The sequence below is a fragment of the Myripristis murdjan genome, chromosome 13 (assembly GCF_902150065.1).
Source record: "Myripristis murdjan chromosome 13, fMyrMur1.1, whole genome shotgun sequence".
Taxonomy (NCBI): Eukaryota; Metazoa; Chordata; class Actinopteri; order Holocentriformes; family Holocentridae; genus Myripristis; species Myripristis murdjan.
In genome coordinates this window covers 39,049,548-39,065,214 of record NC_043992.1, presented here as the reverse complement: position 1 = coordinate 39,065,214, position 15,667 = coordinate 39,049,548, and the positions used below count along the sequence as shown (strand labels likewise).

General features: G+C 41.1%; 4 protein-coding genes across 4 annotated transcripts; all 4 read right to left on the bottom strand.

The window, feature by feature from the left end:
* Positions 1 to 1,911: 1,911 nt before the first annotated feature.
* Positions 1,912 to 2,805, bottom strand: LOC115369978 (claudin-4-like). Its single transcript, XM_030066742.1, has one exon. The coding sequence runs from the start codon at positions 2,684 to 2,686 to the stop codon at positions 2,057 to 2,059; it is 630 nt and encodes a 209-aa protein (XP_029922602.1). The 5' UTR covers positions 2,687 to 2,805; the 3' UTR covers positions 1,912 to 2,056.
* An 843-nt stretch (positions 2,806 to 3,648) lies between these two features.
* cldnf (claudin f) lies at positions 3,649 to 5,025 on the bottom strand. Its single transcript, XM_030066739.1, has one exon. The coding sequence runs from the start codon at positions 4,929 to 4,931 to the stop codon at positions 4,176 to 4,178; it is 756 nt and encodes a 251-aa protein (XP_029922599.1). The 5' UTR covers positions 4,932 to 5,025; the 3' UTR covers positions 3,649 to 4,175.
* Positions 5,026 to 8,764: 3,739 nt separating this feature from the next.
* LOC115369977 (claudin-4-like) lies at positions 8,765 to 9,537 on the bottom strand. Its single transcript, XM_030066740.1, has one exon. It carries the CDS (start codon positions 9,492 to 9,494, stop codon positions 8,859 to 8,861), a length of 636 nt encoding a protein of 211 aa, XP_029922600.1. The 5' UTR covers positions 9,495 to 9,537; the 3' UTR covers positions 8,765 to 8,858.
* A 1,399-nt stretch (positions 9,538 to 10,936) lies between these two features.
* Positions 10,937 to 12,051, bottom strand: cldna (claudin a). Its single transcript, XM_030067745.1, has one exon. It carries the CDS (start codon positions 11,939 to 11,941, stop codon positions 11,318 to 11,320), a length of 624 nt encoding a protein of 207 aa, XP_029923605.1. The 5' UTR covers positions 11,942 to 12,051; the 3' UTR covers positions 10,937 to 11,317.
* Between the last annotated feature and the right edge of the window lie 3,616 nt (positions 12,052 to 15,667).

Sequence of the window (15,667 nt, the reverse complement as noted above, 5' to 3'; positions counted from 1 at the left end):
GATGCTGATTGGATAACACCTGTGACACACCAACAAAATGGAGGAAAAGTATGCCCCAGGTGTGACAGCTCACGTGACGTCTCTCTTCAGTAGCGGTCAGGTGTTTTCCAGTTCGCTCTTCCCTCAGTCTGTAATCACTGACAGTCAGTAGAGTTTCTGCTAAACTTGGTTGGTAACAGACGTGCTGCTTTTGAGCAGAGTTAGGGTTAGGGGTTGGAGGTCAGGGGTTAGGGCTGAATGAGACTCGCGTTGTGTCTCTCACTGCCGACACACCAGGTGTTGTTTTTTTGTTTTTTTGTTTTGTTTGTTTGTTTGTTTTTTTTACCATCTGCTCGCTCTTACCGGCTGGTTTTAGATATAAAGTCAGTTGGAAAACTTTGCTCGTACTGGACGCGGTACAGAGTCACAGTCTTAAAACACACACCACTTACACACACACATTAGCTGAACACACAAAGTGCTTTATTATTTTGATTTTATTTTGGCTGCATACACTGAGAGTCTGACACTTTCTCACTGTAGTTCATAAAAATAAATATAGTAGTAGTATAAATATTACAAACTAATTAACTAAGCTTTTATATATACTCTCTCTCTACTACTTCATAATTGCCTACCGAATGTGTTGTATTCATTGATGCATTTAAGAATATTCATGTTTATAAAAAAAAGCTTGTTCTGTAAATAGTTTGTTTACTATTGTGATCCAAAACATTGATCTGAAGCTTCTGAGGCTGTTCTGTAAATAGTTTTCCATTAAACAATAAATATAGCAACTTCTGATCAACCCTTATCAATTTCAGGCTTAAAATAACAGTTAAGCCCCGCCCATTTCCGACCAAATCACACAAACTTCTGGTTTAAGCCACACCCACTTCCGGTTTCACCCCCGCCCACTCCAAGTATGGATATGGATAATGTACACACACACACACACACACACACACACACACACACACACACAAAGCTGCTCAGTGCTGCATTTTATGAAAACAGTGACTGCCCTTCAACACTGTAAAACAGGTTAAACTAGCTTTTGCAAGGTTTGCACAGTAGAACTCAAACAAGCTGTAGTTGTGTTGCCTTGTCCTCTGTTCACTTGCACTTTCTTCTCTTTGAATGAAGGCAGTTTATTCTCAGCATTATTTCTTATGGAAATGATCAGCAACATGCACCTCATACGGTTTACACTCCCTGAAATTTGTAATTAGATCATCATTGCATTCTTTAACCCCTCTGACAAAATGTTCAGAAGTTTTCTATCTGGCATGATCAGAATTTGCAACGTGGTTTTATCAAATGTTGTGGAATATTTAAGAAATTTCTTAGAGGCATGTTACTATTGCACTCATTATAGATTGCTCTGGTCACGTGAGTCAAATTGTAAAATGTAACTGTGCTTAGATACAAAACACCTAACCGATTCCACGCATAGTAAGGATTAACATAAACACTATTAACATCAACACTTAACACCAGGTAAACTGTAAAAAGGAATAGGCAGACAACAAAATATCAGTTTAGTGAATCTTTTATTACAAATCACTGGCATTGGTAAATAAAAACAATCTTTTGTAAATGAATACAGATGCTCATAAAATGCTGAGCTAATATAGAAATAGTTTGCACATCACAAACTGTGCAAATTTCCTTCCATCCTAGTTCTTCCTGACAGTGAATATCTTTACACAGCTTAGATTAGCTTCATGCACAGAAAAAGGTTAGATTTGATACAAGCTTCTAATAGATTGGTTTTCCTTCAGCCCAGTCGTCATCACATGTCATTATCAGGTTTTCTTCCCTTTACCGTGGGTAAACACCACATCTTTGCACTGTGTTTCTCATTCCTTAAGAAAACACGCTGCCTTTCCTCTCTGATGGGTTTCTGAAATACTCAGAAAATCCTGTGTTAAAAGACTCCATTCTCATTGTGTCACTTTCAAAAAAATGAGACATAATTTCACCAATTCATGGCACTCTCTGAGGCTCACAATGCAGAAGGATTACCTTGGACAGAGTAAAATAATTTACAGTCTTTTTCAGAAGAATTTGCCTCTCAAACATAGGCTCGGCTGCTGACTGCAGACTTGGGCTGGGAGTACTTCACTGGGTAGTCGTCGTCTTTGGGCGGGCAGGAGCTGCAGAGGAGGCCGCCACCCAAGATGAGAAGGCCTGCAGTGCCCCAGCCGATGTACAGCGCCGCTCCCAGCTCCCTTCTCTGGGCGTTGGTGAGCATGGGATTGTAGAAGTCCCTGATGATGGTGTTGGCTGACCAGCAGACAGGGATGAGGATGAGGACACCAGCACAGATGAAGACAATTCCAGCTGCGATGGCCACCCTGGCTTTGGCGCGCTCTTCCTCTACAAAGTTGGTACACTTGCCCCCAGCGATGCCCAGGAGAATCCCAAAGGCGGACACTATGATTGCGATGACTACCAGAGCTCGGGCAGCCTGCAGGTCTTGGGGCAGTGCCAGCAGAGAGTCATAGATCTTGCACTGCATCTGGCCTGTACTCTGTGTCACGCAGTTCATCCATAAGCCTTCCCAGATGACTTGAGCTGTCACAATGTTAGCTCCAATGAAGGCTGTGACTTTCCACATGGGCAGAGCACACACAATGATAGTCCCCAGGAAGCCGATGACGGCCAAGGCAAAGCCCAGCATCTGTCGTCCCATTGACACCATGGTGAAGTCTTGTTTTGGTCACTTGTAGTTGCAGTAGTAAAGAAGCAAAAATGAAGCTGAAGGTCTCAGAATCAGCTCAGCTCAGCTCAGCTGTAAAAGTGGGTAATGACAGTGTCACATATCCTCCAGTTATATGCCTTTCTTGTTTGAGGGGTGGAGTCAGCGTCCTCTGTCTGACCAGAAACTAGTACACAGGGTAATTTTCCAGCCCGACCAGATTCTTTGCATTATCAGTATGCGGACGGGGAGCAGTTTCGATGAGATGAGCATCCGTGTAACACAACAGGTTTTTATAGAGGCGCAAAGTGCCTCATTCAAACAATGCTTTGCTAGTGACCAGGCTTTGATTGGGCAGATTAGTGGAGGAGCAGGTCTGACCGCTGGTTTCAGGGTAGAAACAATGAGCATCAGAATGAGTCATCACCGGATGTCGGGAGTTTTCAGAAAAGAACTTCCTTCAGTTATTCCCAGTTTCATGGTTTTTTATTGAGTCCCTTTGATGTATCTGAGTTTATTTTGCCCCAGATAATTTACATTTTATGTCAATATTTTATTCAGGGCAAAATTGTTCACCATGATGTTTATTATGATTATTATTGTTATTGTTGTTATAGATAAATTGCATAAATGGATAATAAAATTGACTTAAACAAATTCATATTAGTAATAAAATCAACTAATTTTCATATGGAACTTTAATGGGCTAAAATTTCTGCTCAGTTTATGGTGAAATGAAACTACTATTGATTGAGATACCTCTTTGTTCTAATTTAATGATTTTAATGATTCTACTGACAAATTTAAAAAAAAGGGGGTGGGGGACGGCGTGGGGGTGGGTGGGTGGGGGTGAAAGGTCATAGCTCAGAAACACATACCTGTATTTTTTTCATTGCATTGTATGAAAACATTACCAATATGCTATGGAAATTGACTACACAAAAACATACTTAGGCAACAAAAATATTTTATTGAAATTCATTTGAATTATTGCAAAAGAAAAGGTGCTATTTACAGGGAACATATACAACACAAGTCATTAATTTGAACCAAACAATCTTCTGTGTACAGTGAGGAAACTCCTCGTAAAAAAAAAAAAAAAAAAAAAAAAAAAAGTACAAACAACACATTGCCATGTCAACCTAATCTTCCTTTCAAGACTTTACAAGGTCTTCTCCTTGTGGTCCAGGGCAGATTTTAACTCCTTGAGCACAAATAAATCAAGAAGAGCACAATATTACCAATGATTCACAATAATTAAAAGTACTGTAGAATAATTATTCACAATAATTACAAGTCACAGTGATGCCGTGAGCAGGGTTTTATCTCAGCAGTGCAATAGAATACATACCAACCAAAAGAAATTGTTTATTTTGGGTGCAATATAAATACTTTAGAGTAGCAGAATCATGCAAAACAACTTCTTGATGGCATTAGGGCAGCGTTCTCAGTCTCTATACATGAAGAGTGTCACTCTGTCCGTTCAGTTGTCCTAAAGGTACTGCCTGGCAGAGTATGTTGTTGGAGCTGCGTACTGTTTGCTGGGTACATACGACCCTGTTCCTGTGTAGGGCTGGCTGGGTGCCGGGGCATACACAGGGCCGTATACTGCCGGTTTGGCAACGGGCCCCATGTAAGGGTACGCAGGTGGTGGTCCATAGCCTGGGTATCCATACATGGGTTGTTGAGGCGGGCAGGAGGTGGTTAGGATGATCCCGCCGATCAGGAGAAGCCCAGCAGAGGCCCAGCCAATGTAGATAGAGGCTCCAATCTCCCTCCTCTGTGCCTCCACAGTAATGGGATTCTGGAAGTCTGTGATGGTGATGGTTGCTGACCAGCAGACAGGAATGAGGACCAGAATACCGGCAAAAATAATTAGACAGCCGGCTGTGATTACCACCTTTGCCATGTTCGATTCTTTCTTCAGGCAGCTGGTGCACTTGGCTCCGATGAAGGTGATCATGAAGCCGATGGCCCCGAACACAATGGAGATGATGACCAGGGCCCGGGCGGCCTGCAGGTCCCTACTGAGCCTCATCACAGACTCATTCATTTTGCACTGCATCTGACCGGTGCTCTGCATCACGCAGTTCATCCACAGGCCGTCCCATACAATCTGACCTGTCACGATGTTGGCTCCGATGTAGGATGTCACTCTCCACATGGGGATCCCGCACGTCACCGCCACCCCCACCAGGCCTATGAAACTTATGATCTGACCTGCGACCTCCTTGCCAATCCTCCCCATGGTGAAGAGGCTTCGTCTGCAACAGGAGAGAGAAGGCTTTCAGCTCACAGGTCCGGCTTGATGCTGTCAAAATGACACGGCGTTTCAGCTGCTGTTTGTCAGAGAATGAGCAGGCGGAGCTTTGCCTTGCCGTTGGGTGAGTTCTTCTGGACAAGCAAGATTCCTATCTCGGTCACGTCGTAGATACTCAGAGACAGACAACAAGGAGTGGCACTCATTTTTAAATAATGCACTGCTTTCGTCCTGACAGAAAAGATGCTTTCATATGCAAAGGATTCGTTGAGTTGTCTTTCAACCAGCGAGCAGCATCAACGGTCCTTAAAACCAGCCCTGCTGACCACCTAATGCAAATACTGCCAACTGATAGACGAAGAAATGAATTGTTTGCTGTAGCAATTTGGATGTAGACAAAAACTATATTGTACACATTTACTTAGCAACTGACAACCAAATAAACTAAAAAGTTAATCTCCCCACCACCTCACTCTTTTTAATGCAAACCAGAGAAAAACGTCATTAAAAAAAATCTAAAAACAATATTTATTCTTAGTTTCAACAAAACAACTCATGTAAGGGTGAATCTCATTGGATTCCCAATAGGGACACTTATTGAAAATGATTTGAATTATATTGGAAAATATTTTTGTGTTAAAATGCCTATCACAAACATTTAAATACAAAAAATCTGACATCAATCCAGCCTCACTGATGTGACCTTTAAATATGTCATTTTAGTAATTATAATATAGTCTTCTTCTTATTTTTTATTTATTTATTTATTTTTTTTTTTTTTATTTTTGCTGATTGGTTAGGGTTAGGGTTAGGTAGGTAATTTTCTTTTTTGGTCTCATTTCAACCCAGTGATTTTTTTTTTTTTTTTTTTTTATTGCTAATTTGATAATGGCCTTTTCCGCATGTTTTTGAAAGAAATCTAGGGGATTTGCTCAGGTTTCAAAGGGTTAAATAGTTTTCAGTGTCATATTTGAACACTTGTGGTGAGATTAAACCACAAAGACAAAAATGTTAAAATGATCCTTCATACACTGTCTCTGTTCTAACAATTTAAATTTAAATTACAGTGAAATTAAACTGTTCTTCATTTTTGCTAAGGACCCCCTGGAGGCTCCCTAAGGACTCCTGTGGGTCTCTAAACGTCACTTTGAAAACCACTCAACTGTATCATTGCTGTGAGCTACATTATACTTCCTACAAAGAAATAAAATTATGTGAGGGCACATATCTGAGGCACAGGCTTTTAATGCATAGAAAACATAAAGCTAATTATTAAAATCAAAACAAATTAGGCACTTTAATGATCTGATTATTTAAAAGAAATACAAACCGAGCAAATGGGATGTTTTTCATGTCCAACGTATATACTGTGTGTCATCAACAGGTAAATTTGTGTTTTACAGGAAGTGCACTCTGTCACAGTAAAATATGGAGCCTTACGACAGGGCGATCAGCAGCATCACAGAGTAGAAAGCTTTTGGAACTGGTCGTGGTGGTCAGGCTTTGCTGGAACACGGGCTCCACCGCTTGCTCTTGACCCTGATGATAACTGTGTCTGACAGTTTCTTGATTTGCTGAGGGAGACGACAAGGTGCTTGAGCAGGAAGTACAACTCATCAGGACACCAGACGTGACCAAGGTGAGGTAGAATGACAGTGACATGTTGGACAGCAGATATGGGTCACCGTGTTCAGAGTGGACAAACACTTTGATGAAGAAAACAACGAGGCAAAGGATCCCAGCTGAAATAAAGGCAACTGATACAGCCACACTGACCACCTTGTTCTCCGCAAGGCTGACAAAGCTGAATGTGATAAAGCCCAGAGTGATGCCAACGAGAGCTGCAAAGATGTATATGATTAACAAGGCTCATGCTGCACGTGCATCTGAAGACGTCTCTGTTAGAGAAGCAGGCTGTTTGCACCCCATCACTCCGCTTTCTTGCACCACACACCTCGTCCACAAGCCCTCAAAAGTCATTTGATGTGTTGCTATATTGTAAATAACTTTCCACAAAGGAAGCAAGCAACTGGTAACTGTTCCAAGAAATCCGATCACAGCCATGTGCAAGGGCGCGGGAAGGGTGGTGCTGAGGGCGCTGCAGCACCCCCTGCTGAGGAGGGGTGGAATAAATGCCAATTAATTTTACCACAACAATGACACAAGCTGGCAGCTTGCTTCTTTTGAAGATGACTTGATTGTGGCTGTCACTTAGGGTGTGGACGGGGAGAAAGTAAAATGTGTATTAATCTACTGCACCTAATGCAAGGAAAACAAAAAACCGAGACGCATCACCAGACGCCGCGCCCACAAAACCACAGTGCCCCTGTGGCAGTGTGTCCCTGTGTGATCGCCTCATAATCCTCATGTGCACACATTCCCTTGTAGGACCCAAGGAGAGTAAAACGATGGAGAGGTCACTGAATCACTGAATCTCACTTTGGTGCCAGTTGTATTGGAGTCAATGGAGGGTGTATGAAGAAACTAATTACAGTTCAACACATCTCAGTCACACTGCTTTCATAGTAAAACGGACAGGTGTGAGTAGAGATAGAACCTGCCTGCAAAATGCCTTGTTATAAAGGTTACTGTGCACCCATTGTTTCCACTGCATTCATCTAAGAGTGTCAACACAGCAAAGAAATTACAGCCACTGTAAGAAAAAAATTTAAATTAAAATGCATCATTTGCTCAAATCAGTGGCTTAATTTCTGTTCTCCTGTGCAGATGAGCCCAAAACAAGCTTGAGATAAACAGCTGAATACTGCAGTTTGAAAATGCGGCACATCAAGACAGTCAAAACTTCATAACTATCCTGCTTCTTGCAACTGTGAAACTCACCCGATTTAACAAACTATTGTAGTGTCTGGAAAAGCAAAATTATTTAAAATGCTGCAAATAATTTCCATACCTTCCCCTATGATAGCCTGTAAATTTCATGACCTTGTCCACTTCATGAATCTGCTAATTACACCATAGGCATAGTGTTAGGAAAATGCAGTGATATTCCATTATCATACAACTATGAAGACTGCTAAGCTGATAGCCAAACTCATGGTAAAACTGGGAGTGTGTTAAAACGTTGCATTGTATTTCAGAGGCATTTCAACAGTTGTCATCCAATAAGATAATGGTTTATTTACAGTAACACATCATTACAAGCATTGGAAAAGCACAAAAATATAAAGGATTCTGAAGAAGTGACTCAAATACACAAACATGAAAGAGATAATATATCAACATGTTTAACCAAAAATGCATAGGTGCCTTCTTGTTTTCATCTCAGCAATAATCCCAGTGAAGCAATGCAACTCTTCTTTAAAACAAGCAGAATTCAGTTTGTGAGGTATCATCACAAAAACCTCTGAATGATCTGAGCTATAGGTGAATGATAATAAAAACAGTGATATCCCTCTGAATCCTTGCAATCTCACCAAGTATTATAAATAGACGACACAGACAGTCATTCAGCATGTGGCAAGTGCCAGTTCCTAGCCATGATTATATTTTCACAAAAAGTAAGCATATGTTGCCAAAGTTATTAAGTCTCATAAGTCGCCTTAAAATCTAGTTTTCACAGTTTTCTTGAATTAAGTGTCATTTCCTGTGTGAGCCGCCTCATTCTGCCTTGAATCATTTTTTTTTTTAAATACTTCTTCCTTGTCAAAAAATACTAAAACATGTGAAAATGCATTGGAAACAGGTGGAATTATCCCATCATACTGGCACATTTTTTCTTTCTTTCTTTTTTTTTTTTTTAAGGAAAAACAAGATTTTAGCTCTCATTATCACACTAAATGACTTAAAATGGAAAATATTTGGCAGTGTTCAATATCAGTGTTGCTTCCTTGCTGCTAATTGGAGACGTTTCCAGTCCTGTGATATCAAAAGTCCATATAGGAGATGCAAAACATTTTAGACGTATTCTCTTGATGTGGAAGTTGACCTTACAGGTGTAAATTTGGGCACATAGTGGGGGTGGTCATGTTTTGGAGGGCAGTTCCAGCACAGAATCCCCCCTCCTATCAGCAGCAGTGTAGCTGCTCCCCAGCCAATATACAAAGCTGCCCCAAGCTCCCGTCTCTGGGCTTCGATCAACATCGGGTTGTAGAAATTAGTGATGACAGTGTTGGCAGACCAGGAGACCGGAATGAGACAGAGGAGCCCTGAGATGATGAAGAAAACCCCAGCCACGATGCACGCCTTAGCCTTGGATCGCTCCTCCTCGATGCAGTTAGTGCATTTCCCGCCAGCGATTGACAAGACCACGCCGAAGATCCCGGTCAAGATGGAGATGATGATCATGGCGCGAGCGGCTTGCAGGTCCCGAGGCAGAGCCAACATGGAGTCGTAGACTTTGCACTGCATTTGGCCCGTACTCTGGACGACACAGTTCATCCACATTCCCTCCCAGATGGTCTGAGCGGTGACAATGTTGGCCCCAACAAAAGCTGTGACTTTCCACATGGGCAGGGCGCACACCACAATCACCATGACCCAGCCGATCAAAGCCGTTGAGATGCCGATGATCTGAATCCCCTGAGAAACCATCTCGTCCAATTTGTCCGTCACACACTCCCATTAAAATCCACCAATTTCAGAGAGAGAAAAGATGAGTAGAACAGAGGATAACAGCATTTATAGACTGTGCTGTGAGAGGAGGGGACTCAGACATGACGGTATGTGACACCAGTTAGTTTACACACAAACAGAGACCCAGTGACCTTCAGTAGTGCTGACCTACCAGAAAACCGACAAGGTCAGAGACAAGAAAGGTGGCCTCCTGGTTCATTTGGCTGTTTTTCTCCATTCTCTGGAATAATGGGATTTCACAGTAATAAAGATGGACTATATGTACATACAAGCATGATGAAAAAACTGAGAAATGATTTGTGTAAATGCAGACCATTTGAAACCTTCCATTAAACCACTGGGTCAGTAAATTGGGTTACTGGTTCATTAAAATGAACCAATAACCCAATTTATAAATCTAAAGGCTTTCTAGTACTGAACATAGAATGTAGGAAATGTCTCATCGGCTCAAGAGGACAACTGGATAATAAGCTGCAGGTCTAAACGAAGTTAGATATAAGCCAGTGGTAAAAGTACTAGACTATGGATCCTTTTTCTATATTTTTCATGTAATTTGCATTCCTGATTAAAGGACAGGGTAAGGTGTGGCAAGATAAAAATGTACTTATCTATCCTTTATTTAAATTATTAATAAATATACTATCGACTACTTTCAGGAGGATAAACTACAAGGTGCATTAGTGTCACTGTCTGTACTGCAGGTGGCAGTGTTGGACAACTTATGACTCCAACAGTGAGGTCCCTTTACAACAACTGATCCTTAAAAACATAACAACGTTTAAAGCTGACCCTTTCCGGAAGTTTATGTTTCCATTAACACACACTTCTTAGGTTTCAAGGTGATTTCACTGGGGAAATTTAACTGCATAAATATAACTAAATAAATCAATAAATAAATAAAAACTACACACATCTCAACATTGATAAGAACAAAAAGTCAGTGACTAATTTCCACAGTTATTTTTTGCATTTTTGGATATTCTAAGAAAAGTGTATTTCTTTTGGATCTTAAACATAATATTCCATTGCGTGTACTTTTGTTGACTCTGTAAAGATGAACACAATATTAGAAGAAAAGATTTCATATCAGGAGATAAGTGAAAAGAAGGTGTAATTTTCTACATAATGAGGAAATCTTTGTTGTTCGGATGAATGTAATGGCACAAGTTGATAAGAACAAATTTATTCACTATTATGTGTTATCTATTAGTCTTGCTAAATTCTTATCAGCTCAGATGTGGGATTTGAGAACAATTGAACAGTCATTTGTTTGTTTGTTTGTTGTTTTTTTTATTTCAGGGTAAAATCTTAAAATAACATGTTAAAAAATGTAAAAGAACTTACAAAACATAGTAATGAAACTTTGAAAAAACATTTATTTACAGTTTTGTGTACTGGCATGCATAAAATGTACAATGAAATGATATGTAAAAAAAAAAAAAGCTGAAATGAAATGTTTCAAAGTGAACAAAAGAAAAAAATGAATTGTATTAATGCAATATCTTGATGTTGTTCCAATAATTATGCCATGCATTTCCAATCCCAATGATCAAGCCTTTCCTCACTCAGTCCATATGCAGTGAACTGTTGTTTGAGTGGGTTCAACATCTCATCATCGCAGTGCTGCAGCCTCACCTCAACATTAAAGCATCAACAAAACAGTGAAATCAAAATCCAACCATACATTCCACAAACCATACAAGCATTTAAGTCAGTTCTGCACAAGTCTATGTCAGTCTCTTGTTTCTTTCCGTTTGTCTTCTTGGCGTCTTGGTGTCTTCTCAGACGTAGTCCTTTGGTCCAGAGGAACGGGCGGCAGAGTACTTGGCAGAGTAGTTATCCTTGGGAGGGCAGTTGGCACAGAGGAGTCCACCACCCAGGATGAGCAGGGCCGAGGCCCCCCAGCCGATGAACAGGGCAGCACCCAGCTCCCTCTTCTGAGATCCCACCAACAAAGGGTTGTGGAAGTCCCTTATGACAGAGTGCGCCGTCCAGCACACGGGGACGAGGCACATGACGCCAGCGATGATAAAGAGCACGCCAGACGCCACAGAGATCTTGGCTTTTGCACTCTCGTCCTCCACACAGTTGGTACACTTACCCCCGGCCACAGCCAGGAGGAGGGCCACGATGCCGACCAGGATGGAGATGATGATGAGGGCGCGGGCCGCTTGGAGGTCCTGGGACAGGGCAAGCATGGAGTCATAAACCTTGCACTGCATCTGGCCTGTGCTCTGGACCACACAGCTCATCCATATGCCTTCCCAAGTGGTTTGGGCAGTGACGATGTTCTGGCCGATGAAGGCTGTCACCTTCCACTGGGGAATGGCGCAGACAACGATGGCCCCAATCCAGCCAATAATGCACAGGGCAATGCCCAAGATCTGAAACCCAGCAGATACCATGTCTCCTCAGAGGGTTCTTGTACAGTCGTCCAAAACAAAATCCAAAAGATGTGTCTCTGAAAGTCAGCTGAGTCTTGCTTGAGAGATCCCCAAGAGTGAATGTTGAGGCAAAGTTGGAGCAGGTCTTTTATATACTTTATTCAGAGGGGGCTGGGTATATACATGAACACACACATACAACACACACACTGTCATGGACACCTGTGACGTCGGTGCCCCCACCCACCATTCGCACCCCAAGGCATGTGTCGTCTTGTCAGTTTTTGTCTTGTCAGTAATCGTTACAGGTGAAACAGCCACATTGTGACTCATATACACATTCAAGAAGACCATCAGCCACTCCCATTTTTTAATTTGTTTGGTGTGCCTTGTTTTCCTTGTCACACATTCCCCCCCAGTACTTTGCTGTTGTTGATTGAAAATCATGTATCTCCAAAATGTCAGCTTTTCAAGAATTATGGGGAAAAACACCCTTGTTTTTATGTTTTTTTTTTTTTTTTTTTTTTTTTTATCTGATTAGTTTTTTAAAATGTTTTCATCAGGCTATGGGTTGTGTAATCCTTCAAACCATAGAGGAGCACATTATCTTTCACTTGAGGTTAAAAATCACTACAATTAGCCACACTATATTTTCACCCAACTGTGTATGTGAGTTAATGAGTGAATACTGCGTACTTTTTATGTCAGCACAAGACATCAAAGGTGGTCTGATGATTGTAAAGTAATCTGTTTTTTCCCAGGGTTCCATACTTGTGAAGTGAATAAAAGGCTCTTATAACACAAGATGTAAGAACATCTTGAGACTTTGTATTTATTTTTTTCTTCTTCATGTCAGGACGTGCCTACTTATGTTGTCTGTTAACCTTTGACCTTAGGCATCCGATCTGCCCAGCTCTGGGATTTCCCACAAACAAAGGTAGAATACACAAACCACTATTGTCTATGACATCTGCCTATTCATGCCTGTGATATGATACACTAAATCACAGAACGAAATACTGCATAAAAAAGTAAACATTTAAATGCTTTCCATTAATCATGCTGAGGTTGATTATTGCTACGGAGTATTCAAACTAAATCTGAATACATTTTGAATTTGAGTGAGAATAGAAATTTGAATGAGAAAGTTTGATGAGAATGTGAAAATATAAATTGTTGGCTAATGCAAGTCAAGCTATTTTCTTATTTGAGCTTCACTGGTTTCACCAAACATTTGTGACTTCACGGCCCTCCTCGGGGTTGTGAAAGGAAGTCTCGTGACTCTGAAACAAAGTGCGGTTGAATGTAGAATTTCACCAAGCAAATCCTCCTCGAAACTTCAATAAAAGTCTTTTTTATTATCTGCTAAATGAGTGTTTAAAGTAATGAAGTATAGGAACACAGCTACCTGGGGGGACATGCTCAGACCATCCTAGCTCCAATCAGATCCACATTGGTTCCTTCAAGAAGTCATATTAGCAGAAGTATAAATAACTACATCCATATTGTGTCCCAAGCACAATTCAGTAATCCTATTCACAAAATAAAAGTATGGAAACTTTTGCACGGCTGTAGAATGACCATGAAAACACACTTTCAAACTGCCATTACAACAAAAGCAAGGGCCTCGAGGTTTTTTCTTTAAACTGTATGAAGCAAACAGAGAGAAATAATTGAACTCACAAGCGATGAAGTGACATACTGACAGATTTTTTTTTTTTTTTTAACCATAGTGATACAGTGATTGAGAGACACTTTCAGGAAAAAGAAGATGAGAGCTGACCTTGCAGTGATGTGGTGTCAGTCCTCGAGGAGCGGAGGGTTGCAGCCTTCTCCTGTAGTCTCTCTTGAGGGGAAAGTGTGTGCTCCTCCGTCCAGGGGCCTCGCTTGCTCTATCGACAGTTTTCCACAGCAGTGAGGAGACATCAGGAAGACATGGGGGAAATGACTAACAAAACGCAAAGTGATTCCAGTTGTTGCAAGAAAGAAAAAAAAGGGGGAATAGTGAGAGGGGCAAAGAGAGGCAGTAAGAGAATCAGATTGTTTAGGAAATGAATGGAGGCAGTGTTTGAGAGCCAAAACTGCCGTTAGGACTATAATGCCTCTATTTTACCCGAGGTAGGATCATTAAAGCCACTCTCGCCTGGCTATGGAGATTGGGTTCCGCATGCATGTAAGCAGGGAGGAATTTCCACAATTAGGACTCTGAGGAGAGATGGTTTTAAGGCATATCGGCTTCTTGTTGAGATTAGTCCTTGTGCGTAGGCTGTGGCAGGCCTCAGTGCGGCATCAAATGTCTCTTACAAAATCACATACAGTAGTAAACACACTCAAACACACGTAGGCAGAGCTGCTTCAGTGGAATACCCCCAGAATACACTGAATCAATTAGTGGTGCATAGCTTATCATGTATAATATCGACAATTTTATTATCAGAAAGCTAATAAAGTTTGTTTTAGTTTGTGAGAGACAGAAAGACAGAAATTTTGTAAGTGCTCAACTGTTATTGCATCTAATTTACCATATGCATCACACCGCCATTCTCCTGTAAATAAATTTGCATTTATCAGTGTCAGAAAGCTGCAGCATAGGGCTCATGCTCTGTGACAGAAAACAGTAACAACAGGTGTAAGACCTAACTCCAGCAGCCATGAGAAAAGGCTTTAGGGAGCCGGAGTGACAAGTGTCAGCAGGTAGATGCCGGGCAGGCCTGGGCTTCGCACACTGCTCCTGGCTTTGGCTCTCAATCAAGTGTCCTGCCCTTTTGTTCAAGTGGATCATTCACTATGCATATCATGTAAAGAGAAGAAAGATGAGCAGTTAACAAGGCCGGTCATATCAGACAGGTAAATAGAGAGTGCAGACAACAAGGTGTTTGGATTTATGCCCCATACATACTGTAGCACATGTTTGGCAGATGTGTGCTTTTTATTTAAAGGGGATTTTAGCCATGCTGCACCTTCTTAGTTATACAGCAGACGACCTCACACTAACTTTATCTCAGTGCCATTAAACACTTGTGGTGGGAAACTGTGAAGAAAAACCCAGTGGATTCTAATCAGAGTGGAAAAGAGTTGGGCTGCAGTCTGGTTTGGACATGAGCTCACATCCAATCATAACTCAAGATTGGTTATCATTTAACATTTCAGCTGTTAAAAATCTAAAAATCTAAATCTATCTATCTATCTATCTAGCTATCTAGCTATACATCTATCTACATAGATAGATAGATAGATAGATAGATAGATAGATAAACAGATGTATAGATAGATAGATAGATAGATAGATAGATAGATAGATAAACAGATGTATAGTAGCGTATTTAAGTTGTGATTGCACTATAGCAACAACAACAACAACAATATATAGTTAGGCTACAACAGAACTCAGTGGTAAAGTGCAAACCTGTAGAGACATGACCAGGAATTCTCTTGTGAAACTGCTGTGGTGTAGTGTGTGTGTGTGTGTGTGTGTGTGTGTGCACTTTCCTACTCTAATAGCATTACGCTGCGTTCATGTGCGACTGACATGAGGAAGCCATCATCAGGTTCTCCTGTGCTAGCCTACTTAGCCAACAGCCAAATATTATGGCACTTTAAGAAAAATTAGGCTGCAAAATAAGGAAAAAAATAAACCTTACAGCAACACTGAAGCTGTCTTATTCACACAGTGGATTATGTGTGTTTGAAATACATGTCTTGGAATGGAAGAGTATCCTTCTACCTACTGCAGTGATCCACACACTT